Consider the following 27,164-nt stretch of genomic DNA (forward strand, 5'->3'; position numbering starts at 1 on the left):
GATATGTTGTTTAACCCAGTGCTTGCTAAACCTATCTGGCTATGGAAATCTTTTGCTCAGAGCACCCATGAATGCCATGAAACAAATCTGAGACAACGCTAGAACAGCTTTTGTTGTATCTGTTGTATTTGTTGTAGGAGGTTATACATACAACTGGGGTGTGGAGGAGGCAGCGAGGTGAGGCATTGAACTAGTAACACGTGGTGCTTGTTCCACATCCAGGATTCCAAATGGCATCAGCTATTCACCGAGTGGTCCCAGGGGCACCATGTAACCTTTGAGGAGGGGCCACTGGAGGGATCATCCCACAAGGAACTCCTTCCTAGAGAACTGTTTTAGTCCATTTCCTGTTGCTTATAACAGAACACCTGAAACGGGATTTTTTTTTTTTTTTTTTATACAGGATCCTGCCTTAGCCTCCCGAGTAGCTGGGATTACAGGTGTGTACCACCATGCCCAGCTAATTTTTGTATTTCTATTAGTGATGGGGTTTCACCACGTTGGCCAGGCTGGTCACAAACTTCTGATCTCGTGATCTGCCCACCTTGGCCCCCCAAAGTGCTGGGATTACAGGTGTGAGCCACCATGCCCAGCCCAGTGCTTCACTTTCAACTACCACACAACACTGGATCCAGATTGTGGGGAAGAGGGGAATATGAGCTATGAAGGGATTGCTTAGGCCTCTTCCTGAACTTTCTCTGCAAACACATTGGAAGGGAACTAGCTCTCTCTTCCTCATAGCCAGTTGGGCCAAGATGAGAGGACTCTAACAAGGCTCCTAGGGCAGGGGCACTTCCTGGTGCTTGGAGTGAGACCCAGCATTTAGTTTTTGACCAAAGTGATTTCTTTACCTAACCTAAAATTCTGTAGGACAGGGGTCCCCAACCCCAGGCCGAGGACTGATAATGGTCTGTGGCCTGTTAGGAACTGGGCCACACAGCAGGGCGTGGGCGGTGGGTGAGCGAGTGATGAGCTCCGCCTCCTGTCGGATCAGCAGCGGCATTAGATTCTCACAGGAGCCCAAACCCTATTGTGAAATGTGCACGCGAGGGATCTAGGTTGCGTGCTCCTTATGAGAAATCTTTTTTTTTTTTTTTAGACTAACTCTCGTTCTGTCACTCAGGCTGGGTGTGCTTACTGAAACCACTGCCTCCTGGGTTCAAGTGATTTTTCCTGCCCCAGTCTCCCAAGTAACTGGGATTACAGGCATGTGCCAACATGCCTGGCTAATTTTTTGTATTTTTAGTAGAGACAGAGTTTTACCATGTTGGCCAGGCTGGTCTTGAACTTTCTGACCTCAAGTGATTCACCCACCTTGGCCTCCCAAAGTGCTGGGATTACAGGCATGAGCCACCACCCCGTTAGTTATGAGAAATCTAACTAATGCCTGAACTACCACCGCCCCCCGCAGCATCCCATCTGTGGAAAAACTGTCTTCCATGAAACCAGTCCCTGGTGCCAAAAAGGTTGGGGACAGCTGCTCTAGGGAGAATGATCCCTACCTGCCAGCCAAGGCTAGTTGTCAGTAGAAATCCTATAGGACTGAGTACACAGTGAACTCACAAAACTGTATAGGACCAGGAGACACCACATTCAGACCCAAAATGACCCTCTTCTTCTTTCTGCAAATGGTAAGAACCTCCTTGAAAATGTGTCCTAAAATTCAGAATAGAAGGATCATAGGGAAATCCTGTAACCCACATGGTTCTGTAGATTTTGCAGTGTTTGATTTCTATACAGGAAGTCTTCACTTAATGTCATTGCTAAAAAAATTAGCCAGGCGTGGTGGTACACGCCTGTAATCCCAGCAACATGGGAGGCTGAGGCACAAGAACTGCTTGAACCCAAGAGTCGGAGGTTGCAGTGAGCCTAGACCACGCTACTGCATTCCAGCCTGGGTGATAGAGCGAGACTGTCTCCAAAAAAAATAATTAAAATAAAATAAAAACACGAATGAACATCACATGCACATTTCTGGGGTGTGGGAGGAAATCAGGATACCTGGAGAATACGCATGCAGACGTGGAGAGAAGAGCAAACTCCACACAGACAGAGGCCCCTGCTGGAATTTTTTTTTTTTTTTTTTCTCATCATGATTGTAACAAAACAATGGTTATTGGAGGATGCGTTATACACTTTTCCTTTGCCTAACACTGCTACGTCTGTCCTGAAGGCAATTTGCAACCAGATTTTCAGTGAGTTCTTAGCAGCTTGATGAATTCAGAAAAGGCGATTCTTTCCTCATTGAATCGTCTTGGCACCTTTGTGGAAAACCAGTTGACTACAGATGTATGGATTTGGCCAGGCACAGTGGCTCATGCCTCTAATACCAACACTGGGAGGCTGAGGCAGGCGGATCACTTGAGCTCAGGAATCAAGACCACCCTGGGAAACATGGGGAAACGCTGTCTCTATCAAAAATATAAAAAATTAGCCAGGCGTGGTGATGTACACTAGTGGTCCCTGTTACTTGGGAGGCTAAGGTGGGAGCATCGCTGGAGCCCGGGAAGTCAAGGCTGCAGTGAGCTGTGATCTCGCCACTGCACTCCAGCCTGGATGACAGAGCGAGATGCTGTCTCCATAATAAAAATAAAAATAAATGTATGGGTTTATTTTTGGACCCTATTCCATGGATCTATCTTACGTTCGTACCACGCTGTCTTGATTCCCATAGCATTGTGGTATATTTTAAAATTAGGAAGTGTGAGTCCCCCAACTTTACTCCTCTTTTCCAACATTTTTGTTTTGGCTCTCCTGGGTCCTTTTCATTTCTGTATGAGCTTAAAATCAGCTTGCCAGGCTAGGCATGGTGGCTCACGCCTGTCATCTCGGCAATTTGGGAGGCCAAGGCCGGCGGATCACTTGAGGCCAGGAGTTTAAGACTAGCTGGAGCAACAAGACCAGCTGGGGCAATAAGACCAGCTGGGGCAATAAGACCAGCTGGGGCAACTCTACCAAAAATACAAACCAATTAGCTGGGCGTGGTGACACATGCCTGTAATTCCAGCTACTTGGGAGGCTGAGGCAGGAGAATCGCTTGAACCCAAGAGGCAGAGGTTGCAGTGAGCTGAGGCTGTGCCACTGCACTCCAGCCTGGGTGACAGAGCAACACTCCATCTCAAAACCAAAAACAAAACGAAACAAAAAACCAGCTTGACAATTTCTGCAATAAAAATAAGCCAGCTGAGAGATTTTGATAGGAATTGTGTTGAATCTATAGGTAAATTTAGAGAGTAGGGGTTGACATCTTAACAGTTTTAGGTCTTCTGATTCATGCGTATGAAATGTTTCTCCATTTATTTAGATCTTCAATTTCTTTCAGCAATGCTTTGTAGTTTGTAGGTCTTACACTCCATTTGTTAAATTTATTCCTAAGGTTTTTTTTTGTTTGTTTGTTTTTTTGAGACGGAGTGTCGCTCTTGTTACCCAGGCTGGAGTGCAATGGCGTGATCTCGGCTCACCGCAACCTCCGCCTCCTGGGTTCAGGCAATTCTCCTGCCTCAGCCTCCTGAGTAGCTGGGATTACAGGCACGCGCCACCATGCCCAGCTAATTTTTTGTATTTTTAGTAGAGACGGGTTTTCACCTTGTTGACCAGGATGGTCTCGATCTCTTGACCTCGTGATCCACCCACCTCGGCCTCCCAAAGTGCTGGGATTACAGGCGTGAGCCACCGTGCCCGGCCTATTCCTAAGTATTTTATTTGTTTTGATGCTATTGGGAATGGAATTGTTTTCTTATTGATGAATTTAGAAAACACTGTCTTCTCTGGCACGGTGAGGGTTGGGGCATTTTAATGGTTCATCATAAAATACTCTGGATTAATTGAGAATGATTATTGCCAGGCACCATGGCTCACTTCTGTAATCCCAGCTACTTGGGAGGCTGGTGCGGGAAGATCACTTGAGACTAGGAGTTCAAAACAAGCCTGGGCAACACAGCATCTCAAAAAAGAGAGAATGATTATATGTGATGTATGTGGATATTCAAATATAGAATACAGTAAGGTACCACCAGTGACCAAAGTCTGGCTGAAATTCCTAAATCCTTGAGGAGTCAGAATATGCTCAGGATGCTCTAGAGCTTCAGGGATGGCATCCCTTGGGTCTCCTATGACACTTTCTGTCAGCGCCCATCCTTAGCACCCATATTACACTGTATCACAATGATGTATGCATGCATGTTCCCTAGTACACTGTGGGAGCCTGAAGATAAGGAAGGTCTCCTTCCTGCTTCCTCTTCCTTCTTCCTCCTCCTCTTCCTTCTTCCTCCTCCTCTTCCTCTTTCTTCTTCCTCCTCCCTCTTCCCTCCTCCTCCTCCTCCTCTCCCTTCTCCTCCTCTCCTCCTCCTCCTTCTTCTTTCTTCTTCCCCTTCTTTGTGAACCAGAGTCTCACTCTGTCACCCAGGCTGGAGTGCAGTGGCATGATACAGCCTCAACTTCACAGGCTCAGGTGATTCTCCCACCTCAGCCTCCGAGTAGCTGGGGCCACAGCAGCACACCACCTTTTTAGAGTCAGAGTTTTGCCATGTTGCCCAGGCTGGTCTCGAACTTCTGGGCTCAAGCAATCCTCCCATCTGCCCTCCCAAAGTGCTGGGATTACAGGGGTGAGCCACCAAGCTCAGTTTTCTTTTCTTTTAATTTTTTTTTTTTTTTAAAGACAGGGTTTCACCATGTTGGCCAGTCTGGTCTTGAACTCCTGACCTCAGGTGATCCACCCGCCTCAGCCTCCCAAAGTGCTGGGATTACAGGGGTGAGCCACCAAGCTCAGTTTTCTTTTCTTTTAATTTTTTTTTTTTTTTAAAGACAGGGTTTCACCATGTTGGCCAGTCTGGTCTTGAACTCCTGACCTCAGGTGATCCACCCGCCTCAGCCTCCCAAAGTGCTGGGATTACAGGCATGAGCCATCGCGCCCAGTCTTCTTTTTTTTCATTTTCATTTTTATTTTTAAGAGACAGGGTCCTGCTATGTTGCCCAGGCTGGAGCGCAGTGGCTATTTACAGGCGCGATCCCACTACTGATCAGCACCGGAGTTTTGACCTGCTCCATTTCCGGCCTGGGCCGGTTCACCCCTCCTTAGGCAACCTGGTGGTGCCCCGCTCCCGAGAGGTCACCATATTGATGCCGAACTTAGTGCGGACACCCGATCGGCATAGCGCACTACAGCCCAGAACTCCTGGACTCAAGCAATCCTCCCACCTCAGCCTCTCGAGTAGCTGGGACTATAGGCACGTGCCACCGTGCCTGGCAAGCCTTCTTCTTTTTTTTTTTTTTTTTTAACAGACAGGGTCTCACCCCATCATTCAGGCTGGAATGCAGTGGCACGATCAAATCTCACTGCAGCCTCAAACTCCTGGCCTCAAGTGATCCTCCCACATCAGCCTCCCCAAGTGCTGGGATTACAGGCATGAACCACTGCACCCAGCCAGGACTATGTTTTATGATTTTTTGCATCCTCAGTGTTGAATATCATGTCCAGTACACACTGGATATTCCATGCATACTGACCACTTGCCATGACATGATCTGTAAGTGTTCTGATGAACAGACTTGAGAGGTGATGCACATCACTGCAGATTCCAGGCATACCAGCAATTGTCTGTGCCACCCCGCTAAAGGGCAGGACAGCGCCACGTCTGTACCTCCCCACCACTCCTTTCCGACCCAACTGAATTGGACCAGGACTCTACCCAACACTAAACTGGGCCAATCAGCTTCCTTTCCTGAAGATTCGGGAGTGGGGCACTGAGCAGCTGAGTCAGGTGTGTTTGCAGAGCTGCGTTATGAGCCCACGGAAGCCCTGTGCATGATCATGCATACACAGCAGCCACGAGGAAACAGAAGGAAGGCAGTCTGCAGAAAAGGGCAGAAACGAGTGCCACAGATTCAGAGAGGCAGTGGTCTTGGGCCCTGGTGGTTCCCCAGCTCCCTGTTCCACAGAATGACACCAGGCTCTACTTTCTTGCTATGCAATCTCTCTAAACTGTCAGAAGCTGCAAACCATCAGCTCATCAACCAAAGCTTCACTGCAGATGCATTTTATTGAACTCAAACATCATTTGAACATTTTGATCCAATACAATAATATTTGGAGATTTCACAGAAAAACCTAGACTCCTTTCTTGAACATTGGAAGATTCGGTCACACTGGACAGAAGATGGCACATCAGGTGGAAGGAAGTTGCAGCTACCCTCTGCAGACAAGGCTGGTGTTTCTATCTCTGCTACAGTCCCTCCTCTTGTTCTTTATGCCTTTTCCGTTTCACTGATTTGCATTGCCTGACGTTCTCTTGTAGGAAATGAATTACTGATCCCAGTCTTACAATAAAGCTTGATTTTTAAATTTTAATTAGCCTGAGCAGAATTTATTCTCCTTGCAATGGAAACGGGGCTGATGAGAGCTCTGTGGTCTACACATCCATGGCAGGCTCCTCTTCGCACCCATCGCCCATCCAACAGCCATTGCTATTATTCTTCTGTGCTAACAGAATCCCAGTTTTGTGTTCAAGAGGCTGTAGGTACCCATTAATACTGGCAGGCCCTTTCTTCCAGCCCTACAGCAGGATGCATGCTAGGATCGGCATGCCACCCAGGTCTGATCAATGAGAAGCAATGGTAAATCTGCTGGGGGGCTTCCTTTTCTAACAAAAAACAACAGACTCTTCTGAAAGAAAACCTTTTATGACAGCTCCTTTCCCATTCTATCTTCTTCAAAAATAAATATGACATCCGGCACAGGGCAGCCATTTTGTGACCACGAGGTTTCAAGCACAGAGTCAAATGGCCAACATGTAAAGGATGGTGAAAAAGAAAGCCCAAAAGAAGCTGTGTTCTTGATGATACTGTTAAGCATTGAACCTTTCCTGATCTCTGCCTGGTTTTGGTTCTAATGGTTTGAGCCACGATTGACTGGGATTACTGTTATTAGGTTGGTGCAAAAGTAATTGCATTTGGGAGGCAGAGGTGGATGAATCACTTGAGGTCAGGAGTTTGAGAAACCCTATCTCTACTAAAAATACAAAAATTAGCCAGGCATCAAGACAGGCACCTGTAATCCCAGCTACTCAGGAGGCTGAGGTGAGAGAATCACTTAATCCTTGGAGGCGGAGTTGCAGTGAGCTGAGAATTTGTCTAAAAAAAAAAAAAAAGTAATTGTGGTTTTTGCCATTGAAAGTAATGGCAGGGGAGACTCTTGATCTCATCATTCAAGGCTTTCTATTGCTTAACATTATATTAAAAACAATGAATATCCATATCCATTTCAAAGTCAATTCCTAAGATACTGTTTCATCCCACTGGGAACACCACCAGGGTCAGTTATATGTTTTTGAGAATACTTGAAGAGAAAGACAGAAATATATAGCTCTGGCCACATTAAATATCTGCCACTTTCTCAGATCCTTCCTAACTCTGAAAGAAACATGGCATTTCCATTAACGAAAATAGGAGCTTTTTGAATAGGATTGTTCAAAATTAGATACAAATGTCTTTGGCTAAAGGTCTCGTGTATTCAGAGGTTTGGGTGCCTTTTGTGATAGCTCTTGTACCATTCGATAATATTGACTTTTTGAAAAGGGCAGGCTATTTAGAAGGCAAAGAGTTTTTAACTTTCATTTTCTCATGTAGAGAACGCCCTCAAGGGTAAACCCCTTTACCCCAGTCCCTGGGAAATATTCCTGCCCACCAAGTACTCTTCCCCCACCAGCCCCCAGCTCACTGGGTTATTCTAGGGTGAGGGAGCAGACACGATCATCCAGCAGTATCTGACCAGCCGGAAGGCAAAAGAGACAAGCAACAGTTCTGTGTTACCCAAGAGAGCTCAGCTGTCCAGAAATAATGCGAGCTACAGCCACACGTGGTTCAAGAAAATGTGGTTGTCAGAGAGAGGAAGGGATCTGCCAAGCCGCCTCCTCTCCAACTGCCTGGGCCGAGGGGGCTGTAATCCATATGTTAGAGACACAGTATTGTTTGCAATTGATCTAGAACTTGAGCTTGAAGAAGTCCCCCATCATGACCTGCACACCATTAGAAGAAAGCATTGTCTCCAACAGGCTCAGCCACAATGTTGGCAGTCAACGGTGCATCTTTCCCCACTGTTGGAAAGGAGATGATCATCCCAAAGCATTGAGATGAGTTCCGATGAGCAAAGGTAGCTAGACCGTTAGGCTGGACTGTCACTAGGACGTGATGACAATGAATAAACTTAGACTCTTGCGATGTCCATCACTGACATGTTTTAATAGGAGATGAACACACACGTTGGCTTCCTTGCAATGTTTACTTCAAGCAGTAGGTCAGTCTGCTCCAGCCTTTGATGGGATCTGCCAGCTCCCTCCCTCCTTGTCTAGGTCCCCTGCCTTCACCATGGGCAAAAAAGGCTTCAGTAAACTATCCCCGGAAGTGACGTTGCCTGCAGAGACCAACTCAAAACCCAGTTGGCCTCCCTCCCGTTTCTTTGAAAACATACACATTTCACACACCTGAGTCCTCCCGCCCCTCTCCACTCCATGCCAGGCTCTATGAGTGGAACCCCAGGGGCTGCCTTTGTGTAATGACCAAGAAGGCCCTGGACAGAGGAGCAGCTTTGCATCCCCACGGGACGAGATGGTGGGTGTAGCATCCTTTTGGTTTCTCTGCCCATTCAGCCATCTACACAAAACCCAAAGCCCTGGATTTTGGATTTTGTGCCTGGGACCTGAGTAAGCTTTTTCCCATCAAGAGTCACCATTCAGGCCGGGTGTGGTGGCTCACGCCTGTAATCCCAGAACTTTGGGAGGCCAAGGTGGGCAGATCACTTGAGGTCAGGAGTTCAAGACCAGCCTGGCCAACATAGTGAAACCCCGTCTCTACTAAAAATACAAAAATCAGCCGGGCATGGTGGTGGGCACCTGTAATCCCAGCTACTTGGGAGGCTGAGGCAGGAGAATTGCTTGAACCCGGGAGGCGGAGGTTGCATTGAGCCAAGATCGTGCAACTGCACTCCAGCCTGGGTGACACAGCAAGACTCTGTCTCCAAAAAAAAAAAGTCACCATTCAGCCTGACCAAGGAAGGGGTCAGGAAAGAAGCCCAACCGTGGCCTTGGCTGCTTCAGAAGGGGAGGCCCGTGCTCTGGCTTGAACTTGATTCACTTTCCTTTGACCTCAGTCCTCAGTTCCCAGGGGGTAACAGATTCCTGAGGTTGTCACCCAGTGCAAGTCCAGCTGTCCCCAGGGACACATCTGGATCTCTTGGCGCCAACAACGGCAACTCCAGAGGGGCCTGGGTTGGGGCAGGTGGCTCCAGTTTGAATGCACAATGTCCATCTGCCAGAGAATTCACTGGTCAGGCTCTAGGGAGGCAAACAGAGGGGGCCCTGCCAGGAAATAGCTGCTGAGACCACACCTAGATCACCTGCAATTTCAAAGAAGAAAGCCTGGGGCTGTGGGTGTGGGAGAAACCTACTGAACAGGTCCGGTGGGTGGCTGGCAGGTGTCACATGGGCCTGGGCCTGGACGGTATCTACAGAGAGATCTTTTGGTTATTTCACCGAGGGTGTGGCCAGGTGACTCTGGGTGGTGTCTGATTAGTTGCTGGCATCACCAGACCCTCCTAATATGGGTAGTTTTCCCACGCAGATCCACAGGTTATGAACAAACCTTTCCCCACATATACAGAGAACCCCCTAGAGCAAATACCTCCCCACCCCTGGGTGGACCTCAATGAATATGAGCAAACTGAGTCAAGACACAAAACCCTGTTGGTCCAGGACATACTCTTGGGTGAGTTCTTGATGTTGGCAATCAGTGCCCCAGTTGGGGCCTGCCAGCCCCCCGAGCTCTGCAGCCTCAAAGACCAGCTCAGTCCCCCATCAGTCACTATTCCTGAGAGCCAGAGTTCGACCTGGTGACACCTGCACCATGCATTCCTCGGCCGACCATCTCCTGGCCCCACTCCCGGTGGCTGGACTCCTGTAGTCCTCGGCCTTTGGTCTCGATGGGCAAAAAGCAGGAGGCCAGGGCAGCCAGGAGGCAGCAGCTGCTGTAAACCGCCAGAGTCAGGTACACAGAGGATTCCAGCATCACCTGGGGAAGGAGCCACAGGTTGGTGAAAGCATCCCTTCTGAAACACAGACCTCACCAACCATCAAACAGTATTGGTAACATCAGGCCGCCTCGTGATATCTGGCTACTAAAAAGAGTCTGGTGATTCCCCCCTCTCCCACTTTGTCCCTCTCTCTCCATGTGACATGACTGCCCCTCCTTTGCCTTCCTCAATGAGTAAAAGCTCCCTGAGGCCTCACCAGAAGCCAAGCAGATGCTGGTGCATGCTTGTACAGCTTATAGAATTGTGAGTCAAATAAATCTTGTTTCTCTATAAATTACTTGGTCTCAGGTATTCCTTTAAAGCAACACAAAGCAGACCAACACAGATGCCATGCCACAGCCCTATGAGCCAAGTACTTCATCCCCATTTTACAAAGGAGAAAACTGAGGCTCAAAGAGGATAAGTGGCTCCTACCCAAGTTCATACAGATAATAAGGATGGGGCTGGGATTTGAACTGGGGTCTGCTAAGCTTGAGTCTGGGCACCTTATAACTCTGCTCTCCTCTGGGACAGTGCAGTGCCTGTGCCAACTTCTTAGTTCTCAGCACATGGCACATGGCAGAGCTGAGTTCCATTTTCTCTCTCTTTTTTTTTTTTGATATGGAGTCTCACTCTGTTGCCCACGCTGGCGTGCGGTGGTGTGTCTATGCTCACTGCAATCTCCACCTCCTGGGTTCAAGTAATTCTTCTGTCTCAGTCTCCTGGCTAGCTGGGACTACAGGTGCGTGCCACCACGTCCGGCTAATTGTTTTGTATTTTTTATAAAGAGAGGGTCTCGCCGTGTTGGCCAGCCTGGTCTCGCACTCCTGACCTCAAATCATCTGCCTACTTCGGCCTCTCAAAGTGCTGGGTTTCCAGGTGTGAACCATCATGCCCAGCCCATTTTTTCATTTGCCAAATGGGCATAGAGTGGTGTCACTTCCTAATGAGATGACGCTTGAGGACACCTGGCACCATGCAGGCACATGGTGAACTCTCAACCAATATCAGTCAGGAGTGCCACACAATGGCCAAAACCAAAGTAGAACAGAAGCACTTGGCTAAACATGTCTTTGAATTCTATTTCTCTGAAATATTCAGACTTGGCAAATCCGCAGAAAGCAGATGGGTGGTTGCCAGGAGCCTGGGGGAGGCGAGGAATGAGAAGTGACTGCTCAGTGGGTCCAGGGGTTTATTTTGGGGTGATGAGAAGGTTTTGGAACTACATAGAAGCGGTGGTTGCCCAAAGCTGTGAATGTGCTGAATGCCACTGAATTGTTCCCTTTAAGATGGGTAATTTTGTTATGTGACATTTATCTCAATAAAAAAGTGATGCAAACAGAAGAAACACTAGATATTCAAGAAGCAAAGACGTACTAAGATCCCTAGATAGAAATGCTTCATGATACATGAAGAGTTGCAGAATTCTGCACTGACGTCTAATGATCTAATTCGAAAAGCAGGAACGGGCATATTTGTTTTCCACTAAATCGTGTTGGCCTACTTGTTTTCTTTCCTTGTTTTTTCTTTTTCAGGGTCTCACTCCATCGCCCAGGCTGGAGTGTGGTGGCACAATCTCAGCTCACTGCAGCCTCTGCCTCCTGGGTTTGAGCGATTTTTGTGCCTCAGCCGGAATTACAGGCACCTGCCACCACACCTGGCTAATCCTTGTATTTTTAGTAGAGATGGAGGTTTCACCATGTTGGCCAGGCTGGTCTCGAACTCCTGACCTGAAGTGATCCACCCGCCTCAGTCTCTAAAGTGTTGGGATTACAGGCGTGAGCCAGACAGTACCCAACCCATCTTTCCTTTTGTTAAAAAAAAAAAAAAATTCAGCTTTTGTCATGGGTCCACTGCAGGTTTGTTACATGGATATATTGCACGATGCTGAAGTTTGGGGTACAAATTATCCCATCACCCAGGTAGGGAGCACAGTACCCAACAGGTGGTTTTTTTCTGCCCATGCCTCCCACCCTTCCTCCCCAGCCTAGAGGTCCCAGTATCCACTACTCCCATTTTTATGTCTATATGTATTCAGTGCTTAGCTCCCAGAGAACATGCGGTATTTGGTTTTCTGCTCTTGGGTTAATTCGCTTACCATGGCCCACTGGTTTTCATCCAAACTGTTTTTAAGCAAATCATAAAGCAGCCCAAGGATCTGCTCCACAGGGAAGGCCTGGTTTGACTCCTGGATTGTCTACTTTCCACTGCATGATCGTGGGCATGTCATTTTATCCCCTGAGTCTCTGTCTTCTCACCTGCAGGCAATATTTCCTCTGTTCCCAGGTGTGCTGTTAGGATAGAGTGAGCTAAGGCACCCCGAGGGCTCTGCGGACGGTCGGCATGTAGTAACTGCTGGCTGTGCGTTATTTTGTGACCCCCCCCCACCCCTCTGTATTTGGGGGCAGCACCTACCTGGGCAATGAACGGAGTGATGAGAGCACCCACTCTTGCCATGCCACTGCAGGTGCCCAGGCCGAGGGCCCGTGTTGCCGTGGGGTAGACCTGAAACACCGGGGACAGATGTGGGCGTGGGGACATGAAGGTTCCTCCCCCTGCTCCAGCTCCAGGCTGATGGGACCAACCCCAGGGGCAGCCCGAAGTCAGGGCAAATCCCTCTGGTGTTGGTTATGCCCTTAAGGGACAAGGATCCTCGCCCCAAAGGGCATGGAAGGTTCAACTCAGAACTAGGGCAAGAGGCCAAGCTGTGGGTGGGAACCCAGGAAAGGGGTCTTCCCTATCCGAGGGTGGGGCTCCCCAAAGACTCTTCCACGAGGAACTGCCACACGTTCACAACTCAGATGTCACTCTCTACCTTCTTTTCACGAGTTCACCTTGAAGCCTGGGTCATGGGCTTTCAAGGAATTTCATAAAGAGAGATGGAAATGTTTACAGTCTCTCAGTTTGCACCCAGTAGGGTCCACGTGCCTCGTTGTTCCCTAGGCAAAGTGAGAAGGGATTGTGTATCTTCCAGGCCAAGGTCATTAAGAAGGGTGCATTTTCTCCCCTCCCCTCCCCTGTCTTCTGGCTGGGAGGAGGACTCCATGGCCCTAAGGCAGGGCTTCTCAGCCTGGGCACTATGAATGCTTTGGGGTGGCTCATTCTTTGTCATGGCGGGAGGGTCTGCTGTGCACTGTGGGATGTTTGGCAGCAACCCTGGCCTCTACCCACAAGATACCAGTAGCACTTCTGTCCACCCCTGCTACGTTATGACAATCCAGAATATTCCCAGGCATTGCCAAATGATCCCTGGGGTGAGATCCCTAGATAAGAAAGGCACAAGATGTGAGGAGCCTGGGTCCCCAGATCACTGAAGGAGGAAAGCTGTCCCCCAACCTAGACCACCCATATTGGACTCTTATTTTATAGTATTTTATTCACTTATTTATTTGCGACAGGGTCTCACTCTGTCATTCAGGCTGGAGTGCAGTGGCACAATCATGGCTCACCGCAGCCTCTACCTCCCTGGGCTCAGGTGATCCTCCCACCTCAGCCCCACCCTGAGTAGCTGGGACAACAGGCATGTGCCACCATTCCCAGCTAATTTTTGTAGTTTTTGTAAAGATAGGTTTTCACTATGTTGCCCAGGTTGGTCGTGAACTCCTGAGCTCAAGCGATCGACCTGCCTTGACCTCCCAAAGTGCTGGTTTTACAGGCGTGAACCACTGTGCCTGGCCTGGCCTCTTTGATAAGCAACAAGCTGCTCTTGTGTCAGAACACTCCACTCTGGGAGTTCTCTGTTACATTAGCTGGCATGTTTCTAATAAATGAAATGCTCCGTGCAGAAAGCTTGCGAAGAATAAAATCATAAACAGGAAAATATACAACTCGTTCAGGATCGCAACCCTCAAGAGATCTGTCACATTTTGATGTATATTCCTCTAGTTTTTCCTGTGGCTATCTATAGCACATACATCTTCATTCACTTACTTATTCAGGACATATTTTTTGAGTGCACACCATATGCATTTATACATGATATTTCAATTCACCCAATTACATAAACAATATAGAAATATATTCTCTTTGTAAAAAATCAAAATACCTAAATTCTTTCGTGATCCACTCTCTCTACTAGGAAAATTCTCCCCATAGAACCCTCCTATTAGGGATATCTTTGGAATGTGTATTCCCAGATACATTAAAAAATATACATATGGAAATAGCATTTTAAAAATACATAAATGGTATCATATAATATATATTATTCTGCAATTTGCCTTTCCCATTCAGTAGTGTGTCTTAAAATCCTATCCACATCAATACATAGACATCTACCTCATTCTTTTTTTTTTTTTTTTTTTTTTGGTCTTGCTCTGTTGCCCAGGCTGGAGTGCAGTGGCGTGATCATGGCTCACTGCAGCTGTCACCTCCTAGGCTTAAGTGATCCTACTGCCTCAGCCTTCAGAGTAGCTGGAACTACAGATGTGCACCACCACAGTCTGGCTAATTTCTATTTTATTTTTTTAGAGAGACGGTCTTGCTACATTGCTCAGGCTGGTCTCAAACTTCCAGGCCTAAGTGATCCTCCCGCCTTGACCTCCCAAAGTGTTGGGATTACAGGCATGACTACTTATTCAGGGCATACTTTTTGAGTGCATACCATATGCATTTATATATAATATTTCAATTCACTCAATTACATAAACAATACAGAGATACATTTTCTTTGCAAAAGATCAGAATACCTAAATTCTCTCATGATCCACTCCCTCTGCAAGGGCCACCTCATTCTTTTCAATGGTTTCTGGAAGCAGAGCATCCCCCCAGCCACTTTCTCCCCACAGCCCGTTCCCCAGCAGCTCCCAGACACCCCTCCTACCTCAGGTGTGTAAACATATGCCGCTTGAAAGCCTCCAGAAATAAACGCTCTTGCAATGAAGAGTAACAGAGTGAGCACATTTCTAGGGGAGGAGGATAAAAACAGATAATGACATTTTTTTCTGTCTGCTTGGTTCAGCCTAGTCCTATCTTCCCAGGCAGTATGAACGCCCTTGCAATTGCCAAAGGTGACCCCTCCCTGACGCTCATTGATAGGCATGTAGGCATACATATTTCAGTACCATCTTGACAGGCATGCTTTTACAAGTTCATCATTCTTCAGAGTACTCGGCTGAGAGAAGAAAACATCTGTGGTGCCCAGGATGGGCGCAAGATTAGGGAGAAGTGTATAAATAATGGAAAGCTCAGACAAGAACTTGGCTGGGGGTGGAGCAGGAACTGTGCCAGGGGCCAGCTGAGCTGGGGAAAGTAAACCACTATTCAGTATTCTTAGGATAATTCTGATTCCAACCCTCTGTCCCATTGTTCCCACAAATGTCCCAGAACACCAACATTTCAGGGTCGAAGCTACATCTCCCAAGCTTCCTCAGACCAGGAGGTGGCCCACAGGTTCCTCATTGGGTATGGTCTGGGGCCTCTCAGAGATCAAGAGAGGCATAAGCCATTTCCATATTTTGAGCCTCTTGGCGAATAGAAAAATGGAGAAATGCTAAAATGGGGTCTATTTGAAATATTTACATTGAACAAGTTAACAGTTTTAACATATACATGAATTAAATAGCTACATGTATGCTCTCATTGGGAGATGATGTCAAAAGTCTAAAATTTGGCATTATTAGAGCAAAACTGGGGCCAAAGTTCCCCCCGCCCCAGACAACTCCCATCAGAGGCCCCCTCCCGGGCCTTGATCTTTTATTCAGTTGTGAGGCAGCCATGAGCCTCAGTCCTAGTGAGCACCTACACCTTTACCTGTATCTGCATCTATCCCTGGGCCTGCACTGACACCTGCACTCCCACTTGTACCCACACTTGGGCCAATACCTGCACCTGGGCTGGCACCTACACCTGTGCCCACACTGGGGCCTCCATCCACATCTGGGCCTGCACCCACACCTGCGCCCATACTTGAGTCAATACCCACACCTGGGCTTGTACCCATACCTGCACCCACACCTGGGCCTGCAGCTACACCTGTGCCCACACTGGGGCCTCCACCCACATCTGGGCCTGTTCCCCCATCTGGGCCAATACCTACACCTGGGCCTGCACCTATACCTGTGCCCACACTGGGGCCTATTCCCATGCCTGGGCCTGTACCCACACCTGCACCCACACCTGGGCCTGCACCTATACCTATGCTCACACCTGCGCCTAACCCACACCTGTGCCCACACTTGGGGCTATGCCCATACCTGTGCCTAACCCATACCTGTGCCAACACTTGGGCCTATACCCACACCTGTGCCCATACTTGGGGCTATACTCACACCTGGGTCTAACCCACACCTGTGCCCACATTTGGGCTTATAAACACATCTAGGTCTGCACCTATACCTGGGCTACACAGACACCTGCACTCACACCTGTGCCTGTACCCACACCTACACCTACACTCACACTTGGGGCTGCACCTCCACCTGGGCCTGCACCCACACCTCCACCTGTGCCCATCCTCACAACTAGGCCTGCAGACACCCACCTTCCAACACAGATAAACAGCAGGAGGCTGCAGAAGGAGAAGATGGCGAAGCACAGGGCCATGGTCTTCTTGCGCCCCAGGCGGTCAATAATCCACAGAGTCACAAGGACACCTGAAAGGGGAGCGGGGAGGGGTAGGCAGCTCCCGATGTGGTTCCCAATGCCCCCCACCCTGGTGGCACAGCCTGTATCATCCCCTCCCCTGGAGGAGGGACAAGACCTAGTGACTCACTTCTAATGACTAGAAGACAGCAAAAGTGATGGGGTGTCACTTCTGAGGTCAGGTAATAAAAGACCGTGACTTCCATCTTGGTGTTCTCTCTCCCTGGCTCTTCTCATGTATTTGCTTTGACAGAGAAGGCCATCTGGCAAGGAACTGAAGGTAGCCTCTGGCCAACAGCCAGAAAGGAACTGAGGCCCTCAGTGCAAAAACTTCAAGGAATAGAATCTTGCCAGCAATCACGTGAGTAAGCATGGGAGTGGATCCTGCCCCAGCTGAGCTTTCAGATGAGACTGCAGACCCTGGGCCAGTGCCTTGATTGCAGCCACATGAAATGTGCTGAAGTAGAACACCCAGGGAAGCCACAGCATGTGTGAGATCATAAGTGTGCATTGTTTTAAGCCACTACATTTTCTTTTTTCTTTTTTTTTTTTTGGAGACAGAGTCTTGCTTTGTCACCCAGGCTGGAATGCAATGGTGTGGTCTTGGCTCACTGCAAATTCTGCCTCCTGGGTTCAAGAAATTCTCCTGCCTCAGCCTCCTGAGTAGCTGGGATTACAGGCACCTGCCACTGTGCCTGGCTAATTTTTGTATTTTCAGTAGAGACGGGGTTTCACCATCTTGGCTAGGCTGGTCTTTAAATCCTGACCTTGTGATCCACTTATCTCAGCCTCCCAAAATGCTGGGATTATAGGTGTGAGCCACTGAGCCCGGCCTTAAGCCACTACATTTGCAAGGTGGTTTGTTACGTGGCAATAGATAACTAATCCAGGCACCCACAGGAGCCTGAATGGTGGCATTCACTGAATCCAGGCAGCAGAATACCTGGGTTCTGATGCCTCGTTTTGCCTCTAACTTGCCATGTGGCCTTGGGTTAGTCCCTTACCTCCTCTCAGCCTCAATTTCTTCATCTATAAAATGGGCCTAAAAATAACACTCTACCTCAGTGGAGGCAGTATAGCATAATACTTATTAGTAATAATAATAATTTAATTTGAGCTAAGCATTTTTACAACTATATCTAAATGTTTTTGAGATGGAGTCTCGCACTGTCACCCAGGCTGGGGTGCAGTGATGCAACACTGGCTTATTGCAATCTCTGCCTCCTGGGTTCAAGCGATTCTCCTGCCTCAGCCTCTTGAGTACCTGGGACTACAGGTGCATGCCACCACACCCAGCTAATTTTTGTATTTTTAGTAGAGACAGGATTTCGCCATCTTGGCCAGGCTGGTCTCAAACTCCTGACCTCAGGTGATCTGCCTGCCTTGGCCTCCCAAAGCACTGGGATTACAGGCGTGAGCCACCATGCCCAGCCCCATTTTTACATCCATAATCTTGTTTAATCATCAAAATGATCCCCTAAAATAAATGCTATTAATTTATTGAATACATTTTTCCACAGTTATTCAGTTAATGAGCATCTACTGTGTGTCAGGAACTGTTCTAGGAGGTTGGGACACATCAATGAACAATAAAACAATACACATAGTAAATGAAGAAGAATCTGAGTTTCGGAGAAGTAAAATCACAGAAATAGTGAGTGCTTCCTGCTACAGAAATGTCACGTAACGTGACTTCCTTTTCTTTTTTTTTTTTTTTTCCAGGAGCAATTTATTAGGCAGAGAGAGAAAGAGAGAAGCAGAGAGAGCTCCCACACCACTGTGGGAGGGGATCCCAGAGAGGAAAATCCCGTGACTTTCTTAAAGTCACAGAAATGGAGATTGGAAATGTTGAGTTTAACTTCTGAGCCTTCGTTCTTACCTACTGAGCTATGTGGGGAAAGGGTTTTAGAGGAAAGATAGGCAGTGCAGTATCAGACTGAAGACTCTGGATTCCAGGGTGAGAGCACAGCTCTTAGCCCTGCCTGCTGTGGGGTACTCGGTATCGTAGTTGGGTTTTCGCAGAAGCAAACCCTGGGACTAGGATGTAAGTACAAGGCATCAACTTGGGAGGTAATCCAAGGAAGGACCAGCAGGAGAGTGGTGAGGTAAATTTGGGAAAGGAAAGCAACTGCCAAAAGGTGGGTATCGAGCAAGTCACCACCATGGGTGACTGGTGCTGAATTCCACTGGGGGACTCAAAAGCCAGCATAGAGCGTGTGCCTTGGAGTCTTCCTGCTGATGGGCAAGGACACTGGGGCATTTGTCCGCCAAATCCCACAGTTATTGTCTAAAGGCTGCTTCCAGGTGCTAACTCCTTGGCATGTCCTTCTACTTTGCTTGCTTTTAGATACAGAGACTTCTCATTCCTTCTGAGATAGTCTTCAGGCCCAGAATCCTGGCAGTTGTATGTTGCGGGAACAGTTTCTGCTACACTGGGCAAATTATGTCACCACTCTGAGCCTCAGTTTCTTCAGTTGTAAAATGGGAATAACTATACAACTTCACAAGATTAAATTAGATCGTATCTGTAAGACATTTCACACAGTCCTTGGCATACAATAGGTACTCAATAAGTACTAAATATTATTGTTGTTGTAATAATTATTCCTCTTAAAGTAAAAAAAGATAGATCACCTTTGCATCATGTGCAAGTTTGGATTTTTGACACTCTACTGTTCCTTTCCAGTGTGCCTGGTGTTGGAGGATGATTCTCCATGGGTCTCTCATATTTCTACACATCTTATGAGCAGAGGAACCAGCTGCCCTTTGGGTCCAGGCTACTATGTCAGAGTAGTTTGTGTAGCAAACAGCCTTGGAAGATAGAGATACTGTTTCCCCCTGGAGCAAAGGGTAGGTTTGCTTATTGTCCAGTGTAATACAGATGGTGTCTCCCTTGGGGAGGTTTCTAGCAGACCATCATAAAAATCATATTTGGGCTCCCTAAGCTTGGGGTTCCCCAGCTGCATTGCAAATCCATTGCATGTGTAGCCTCCACCTGGGTCCTTCCTCATCATCCCTGTGGGACTTGGGTGCAAGTCACCAAGGTACTACTCAAGCTGCTTGCTATAATACTCTTGTCTCTGACCCAGGAGTCTCATGTCTTCTGCCAGCATGCATGAAATTGGGCAGCTTAATTTCATAGCCTTTAAGTAGGGTAAAATCTCAGCCTCTTCACAGTTCTTGACAACTTATAGTTAAGGACTGAAAAACAAAACTAGAAATGGGATTTGCTTCCAGGTGGGGCTGACAGAGTCACCGGCTGAGCAATTACCATATTCTCAGGCTTGCCTGCCCCAGCTTCACCTTGCATAGGTCCCTTACCTGGGAACTCAGAGAGGGTGGTCCACAGCAAGTCCATGTAATCCTCCTCGCTCAGGTACTCACAGGCCAGGCTGCATTTTGCCTCTACTGCCTTCTTCTGGCTGGAGACTGGGGTTGGGAGAGAGAAGGAGAGGGAGAGTCATATACAGTGTCTCAAATCACACCTTCCTGCTCCCCATACCTCCTTCTCTGGGATGATTCCGTTTGGATGCCATAGGAAGAGTCCAGACTCAGAGACAGACAGACTCAGGTTTGGATACCAAGCAGTAGTGCTCCAGCTTCATCCCTCTAAGTGTGAATTTCCTCATAAAACTGGAGCAAATAAAAGCACCGTGCAAGCGGATTGAGAGAATGAAAGTGGGCTGTGGGTACGAATGTGCTTAGCCCAGAATTAGCATGTAGTAGGCACTTTAGTGGCAGACAGACTCTAGGGTGGCCCCCCATCCCCACTTCCTGGTAGTCACATTCTTGTGTAATCCCCTCCCCTTGTGTGTGTAGGCGGGGCCTGTGACTTGCTTCTAGCCAATAGAGTACAGCAAAGGGGACAGGATGTCTGTGATTGCATTACATAGGACTGAAATGCCCATCAGGCAGGACTGTCTCTTATGCTCTCCCTTGATGACTGTGAAGGAGCAAGTGGCCATGTGGGTGGCCTATGTGGTGGCAATTAGATGAGAGCAGCCTCTAGTTGCTGAGGGCAGCCTCAGCTGACAGCCAGCAAGAATCTGAACCTCTTAGTCCTACAACCACAAGGAATGTTGTAGGTCTCAAACTCCTGACCTCAGGTGATCTGAATGAATGCTACCAACAAGCCACATCGGTGGGGTGGTGGGTCCTTCCACAGTTGAGCTTCCAGATGAGAACCCAGTCTTTCAGTCCTGGCTGATGCCTTGATTGCAGCCTGGCAAAGGACCCTGCTAAGTTGTGTCTGGACTCTTGACCTACAGAAGCTATGAGATGGTAAGTGTGTGCTGTCTCAGGCCACTAAGAAACAAAACACATTTATCATCTCATAGTTTCTGCAGGTCAGGAGTTTGTGGTAATGCTGTTATGCCGCAACAGATAACTAATACATGCTTATCACCTGTTCCTGTCCCTCACCATCTCCTCCTAACTTTTTTATTGAAAGTGAATTGGAGTGGAACCCAGTGAGTGGCCAAAGAGGTCATAGAAACAAGATTTCATCCCTGGACCAGGCAGAGTTAATAAAGAAGGATGAATGCTACATTGCTCTCTTCCTGACCTTGCTTTACTCTCAAACTATGGGACTACAGGTATTGATCGACTTACGACCTATGCAACTTACGACCATTCGACTTTACGACCACAATCGCTAGCCACGACTGCTCCGCGTCTGGCAGTGCAAACGTTGCCCAGCTGGGCGTATGACAGTGCGGACCAGCTTCCGGCAGCACTACCATCTCCGCGTGCATATAGACTACTCAACTTACGACCAAATCGTGTTACAACCGGTCTGTCGGAACCAATCGTGGTCCTAAGTCGAGCACTAGCTGTAGTCTCTCAAAGACAGAGGTGCAGTAGTCTGAAATGTGTCTTTCCAAAATTAATGTTGAAACCTAACCTCCATTGTGTTGGTATTAAGAGGTGGGGCTTTGGGGAAGTGATTAAGTCATGAAGGCTCTTCCATCATGAATGCGATTAGTGTCTTCATTAAAGAGGTCAAAGGGAGCTCCCCAGCCCTTCTGCCACCTGAGGACACAGTGTTTGCCCCTTTGATCACGTAAGGATACCACAAGAAGATGCTGTCTATAAAGCAGAGAGCTCTCACCAGATACTGAATCCACTGGTGCCTTGATCTTGGACTTCCCAGCCCCCAGGACTGACAGAAATAAATTTCTGTTGTTTCCAAGTAACCCAGTCTAAGGTATTTTGTTACAGCAGTCCAAATGGACTCATACAACCTATCTGAAGCAGCCACTTAACAGGTAAGGCTCAGAGAGGGTGAGTGTCCCCCAAAGTTGCTCCACCTACACCTTCACTATCTCAGTTGTAGCATCTCCATCCTTCCAGTTGCTCAGGCAGAAAGCTCCGGAGGCTTCCTTGACTCTTCTCTTTTATTGTATCCTATGGCCAACCCATCAGCAAATCCTGTCTGTTCAACCTTCACAATATATTAGACTAGAATTGGCCAGATTTCATCACTGCTGAGACAGAGCAGGAACCCCATCTCAGGAGTCTTCTGCCCACCCCTGGAAACATGGAAATAAAGGAAAATCTTGAATCCCTTCAAGGGAAATTCCAGGCACCTAGCTAGCCTTGAGAAGTAACTGAAGAACTTAATAAACAGGAAGGTAATAATACCTTAAAATAATAGCTACCCAAGGAGGTTAGAGCCACAGGATGTTTGGTTCCTTACAGAAACCAAAGACGGCATCTTAACACACGTCCCTGAGTTGGTTTCAGAAACCCAGAACCCCACCAGATGGAAAATGCTGACCACCATTGAGTAGACCTCAGATAAGGGAGAACTCAGGACCCAACTCTGACCACTGCCTTTGATTATAAATCTTTTTCTGAGGGGCCTAGAGAGAGTCGCGCCCACATTCCTTCCTGCTGACCTCAAGTTCTTGAAAAAGCCTTACGTTCTTAACTAAATAATCTCTAAAGCCACCTGTAAGGCCCCCTGCTCTTCAAGATAACCCAATTTTGGGGACCAAAGCAACATACAGCTTCCATGGATGGACCTGTGTCTTTGCCTGTAACTTCTGCTTTCCTGAAATGTACCCCGCCTGTAAAAACCCTTGCTTGAAAGTCACCCAGGAGGTCAGATCTTCAGCATGAACTACCTGATTCTCCTTGCTTAGCACTCTGCAAATAAACACTCTCCTTTCTCCCACTGCAAACTTCAGTGTAGATGTTTGACTTTACTGTGCTGGGTGAGCAGTAATACTGCTGCCGCTTTTCCCACTGACCTCCTCACCAGCCATGGTCCCATGGCCTCTTTCTAACACTTCAGTCAAAGGGATCCTTTTTAAGCCTAAGTCAATTCTTCTGCTTAAGACTCTGCAATGACTTCCCATGATACACACAGTAAAAGCCAAAGTCCTTCAAAAAGCTTCAAGACCCTCTCTTATCTGGCACTCAACAAATCCTTGATCCCACCTTCTACTTCTTCCTCTGTTGCCCCACTAACTCTACTCCAGCACGCTGGTCTTCTTGCTGCTCCTCAGGCAAGTAAGGCATGTGCCTGCCTCAGGACCTTTGCACTGGCTGCTCTCTCTTCCTAGATTGCCCTTGATTCCTCCCCATGATCAATTTCCTCACTTCCTTCAAGTCTTTCTTTGAATTTCACATTCTCATTGAGGCCAAGCTGACCACCCTATTGAAAACTTCACTCAAACTACTGCCCCTTTCTCTGCCCTACTTTCTTCATTTTTTTTATTTGAGAAAGGGTTTCACTTTGTCACCCAGGCTGGAGTGCAGTGGCACAATCACTGCTCACTGAATTCTTGAACTCCTGGCCTCAAGCAACCCTCCCGCCTCAGCCTCCTAAATAGCTGGGACCACAGGCACACACCGTCAGGCCCAGCTAATTATTGTATTTTTTGTAGAGATGGGGATTTGACACATTGCCCAGGCTGGTCTTGAACTCCTGGCCTCAAGCAATCCTCCCTCCTTTGCCTCCCAATTGCTGGTGTTACAGGTGTGAGCCACCACACCTGGGCTTGTTGCCAACTTTATGTTCATGAGTGCCCAACTTTTTTTTTTTTTTTGAGACAGAGTTTCACTCTTGTTGCCCAGGTTGGAGTGCAATGGCGTGATCTCAGCTCACTGCAACCTCTGCCTTCCGGGTTCAAGTGATTCTCCTGCCTCAGCCTCCCGAGTAGCTAGGATTATAGGCATGTGCCACCATGCCTGGTTAATTTTTTATTTTTATTTTTTTGCATCTTTAGTAGAGACAGGGATTCTCCATGTTGGTTCAGGCTGATCTCGAACTCCAGACCTCAGGTGATCCGCCCACCTCAGCCTCCCAAAGTTCTGGGATTACAGGCATGAGCCACTGTGCCTGGCCATGAGTACCCCATGTTTAGCCCCCACTTACAAGTAAGAACATGTTGTATTTGGTTTTCTGTTCTTGTGTTAATTTGCTTAGGGTAATGGCCTCCAGCTGCATCCATGCTGTTGCAAAGGACATACTTTTGTTCTTTTTTATGGCTGCGTAGTAGTTCATGATGTACAGGTACCATATTTTCTTTATCCAATCCACGAAAATATGGAATGCTTCATGAATTTGCACACAATGCTTGTGCAGGGACCGTGCTAATTTTCTCTGTCTTGTTCTAATTTCAGTACGTGTGCTGCTGAAGTGAGCATGTGTGAAATGGGCAAAAATGTCTTGTAGTTGTACCTTTATAGGTTATTGTCACCTTTCATTGTCTTTGAGCTATGTTGTAGAAAAATGAAAATAACATAAATGATTCTTGTATTAATACATATAAATGCAAATAATGTCTGGTGGTGATGCAATAGACTTCCCTATACATATATTGACCAGTTTTGCCTCTAGTTGTAAATTCATTTCAGCATTTCTAATTGCTTGTATATGTATTTGCTTTTACTTCTCCTTTGAACCAGTTGTACCCTCTTATTGCTGTTAATAGACAATTCTCCATAGGTCTCTCACATTTCTACATTTTTTGAGTAGAGGCACTGACTACCTTTGTTCTGGACTTTTTTTTTTTTTTTTTGAGACGAAGTCTTGCTCTGTCACTCAGGCTGCAATGGCACGATCTTGGTTCACTGCAACCTCCACCTCCCAGGTTCAAGCGATTCTCCTGTCTCAGCCTTCAAAGTAGCTGGGATTACGAGCATGTGCCACCACGCCCGGCTAATTTTTGTATTTTTTAGTAGAGATGGAGTTTCACCATGTTGGCCAGGCTGGCCTCCAACTCCTGACCTCAGGTGATTTGCCTGCCTCAGCCTCCCAAAGTGCTGGGATTACAGGCATGAGCCATTGCGCCTGGACCTGGACTGTATTTTCAAGGCTATTTGTTTAGCAAACAGCCTTGGAAGAAAGAGAATGTCTCCCCTTGGTACAAAGAGTAATTTAATTATGGCTTTTGAAGATATAATATCTCTCTCCAGAGCAAAGGACAGGAATGCTTACTGTCTAGTATAAAAGATCGGGGTTCCTTAAGCTCAGGGTTCTTCTCTTGTTACATAATTCAATACTTTTGTAGGTATTGCCCTCCCCTCTTCATGTTACCCTGGGGGATTCGAGGCTTAAGGAACTGGTGTAGGAAAATGCTGATACTCTGGCTACTGCAATTGCTATGAGTAATATAGTCCTTTGTCTCTGTCCCAGGAGTGTTGTGTCTTCAGCTAGCACCTGTGGGAACTGTGAAAGGCTAACTTGTCAGCTTACAATAAGGTCAAACACAGACTTTTAGTAATTCTTAATTGATTCATTTATTAATGAATGAGTTAACTAAAATCTTAGTCATGTATTCATTTTATATTTGTATGAGAGGCATGATTTTACCTTTTGTTTAAAATTTTTCCTTTAACTCATCTATTACCTTGTAATATACTATATAATTTCTCATTATGCTATTGTTGCCCCTTCCCCCCAGATATAAGCCCACAGGGGAGAAATATTTGTATTTTGTTATTAGAATTCCCTGATGTATTCTAAAGACTCTCTCTTTTCTTTTTTTGAGAGGGGCTCTCACTCTGTTGCCTAGGCTGGCGTGCAGTGGCACAACCTTGACTCACTGCAACACTCCACCCTCCAGGCTCAAGTGATCTTTCCACTTCAGCCTCCTGAGTAGTTGGAACCAGAGGTGCACATCACCACATCAGGCTACTTTTATGTATGTTTTATAGAGACAGGGTCTCACCATGTTGCCCAGGTTGGTCTTGAGACCCTGAGCTCAAGTGATCCACCCACCTCAGCCTCCCAAAGTGCTGGGATTAAAAGTGTGAGCCACCATGTTCAGCTGAAAAAAACTTTCTCTCTCTTTTTTTTTTTTTTTTTTTTTTTGATATAGACAGTCACACCGTCACCCAGGTTAGAGAGCAGTGGTGTGATCTTGGCTCACTGCAACCTCCGCCTCCTGGGTTCAAGCAATTCTCCTGCCTCAGCCTCCTGAGTAGCTGGGATTACAGGTACATGCTACCATGCCTGGCTAATTTTTGTATTTTAGTAGAGATGGGGTTTCACTATTTTGGCCAGGCTGGTCTCGGCCACCTGACCTCAAGTGGTCTGCCTGCCTTGGCCTCCCAAAGTGCTGCGATTATAGGCGTGAGCCACCGCACACAGCCAAAACCCCCGTTTTTGATCAAACTTTTGTCAGACTCTCTGAGTCTTTTTAAAAATTCATCCTCACCCTTGGGCTCTATCCAATTTTGATGAGATACTGCTGAATGAGTGTAGTGAAAATGCATGCCTTTGATATTTTTGATCCAACTCTTCATGCCCCACGTTTGATATCACCCTGGCCTGTGATGGGGTTCAGGACACACCAATCCCCAAATACTGCACCTTGGCATATTGAATATTTTACGCCAAAAGAATTGGAGAAACAGCATGTGGAGAAGGTGCCTCTGACTTTCCTTTGCCCCTCATTCCTGAAGCAGGTCATAAAACCCAGGAAGGATTCTCTGACTTTGTTTTATTTTTATTTTTTTGAGACAGAGTCTCACTCTGTCACCTAGGCTGGAGTGCAGTGGTGCACTCTCGTCTCACTGCAACCTCTGCTTCCTGGACTCAAGCGGTCCTCCCACCTCAGCCTCCTAAGTGGCTAAGATCACAGATGTATGCCACCAAACCCTGCTAAGTTTCTGTAGTTTTGATAGGGACAGGTTCACCATGTTCCCCAGGCTGGTCTCGAACTCCTGAGCTCAAGCCATCTGCCCCCCTCAGCCTCCCAAAGTTCTGGGATTACAGGCATGAGCCACTGTGACCGGCAATTTTATGACCATTTTGAAGCAGGTCATGAACCCCTCAGGTGAGAGATGCCCTGCCTATACCCTGACAAGAACATACTTATCTCCAAAGACACAGGGACAGAGAAGAATCTGAACAAGCCTTGCTGACTTCCCCCCACTAGTTCACACACTCTTTGTCCTATCATATTTCTCTATCGCTCTCCATTGTTCTTCAAATCCAGCACAAAAATACTCAGGCTTAACCATTTCTTCAGCTCTTCATTTCCTTATGAAGGCTCCTGTGTCTTAT

At 47.3% G+C, this 27,164-nt stretch overlaps 1 protein-coding gene and 1 non-coding gene across 3 annotated transcripts in view; both read right to left on the minus strand.

Moving 5' to 3' along the window:
- Nucleotides 1-7,567: 7,567 nt before the first annotated feature.
- Nucleotides 7,568-27,164, minus strand: part of LOC108313108 (SV2 related protein) — a 107,576-nt gene continuing 87,979 nt past the window's right edge. Inside the window, exons 11-15 of one of the 2 annotated variants that reach the window (XM_037743158.1) lie at nucleotides 19,964-20,071; nucleotides 16,542-16,653; nucleotides 14,883-14,964; nucleotides 12,476-12,565; nucleotides 7,568-10,059 (exon numbers count right to left, since the gene is read on the minus strand). In XM_037743158.1, the coding sequence (XP_037599086.1) occupies nucleotides 9,853-10,059; nucleotides 12,476-12,565; nucleotides 14,883-14,964; nucleotides 16,542-16,653; nucleotides 19,964-20,071 (599 nt within the window). In that variant the 3' untranslated portion in view covers nucleotides 7,568-9,852. The remainder of the gene's footprint in view (nucleotides 10,060-12,475; nucleotides 12,566-14,882; nucleotides 14,965-16,541; nucleotides 16,654-19,963; nucleotides 20,072-27,164) is intronic. The other variant, XM_017541419.2, reaches the window with a different exon arrangement.
- Nucleotides 24,192-24,298, minus strand: LOC119473485. The gene has a single exon (XR_005202703.1). It is a non-coding gene; the product is annotated as a U6 spliceosomal RNA (small nuclear RNA).

This window comes from Cebus imitator, unplaced genomic scaffold, assembly GCF_001604975.1.
Source record: "Cebus imitator isolate Cc_AM_T3 unplaced genomic scaffold, Cebus_imitator-1.0 Scaffold8, whole genome shotgun sequence".
NCBI lineage: Eukaryota > Metazoa > Chordata > Mammalia > Primates > Cebidae > Cebus > Cebus imitator.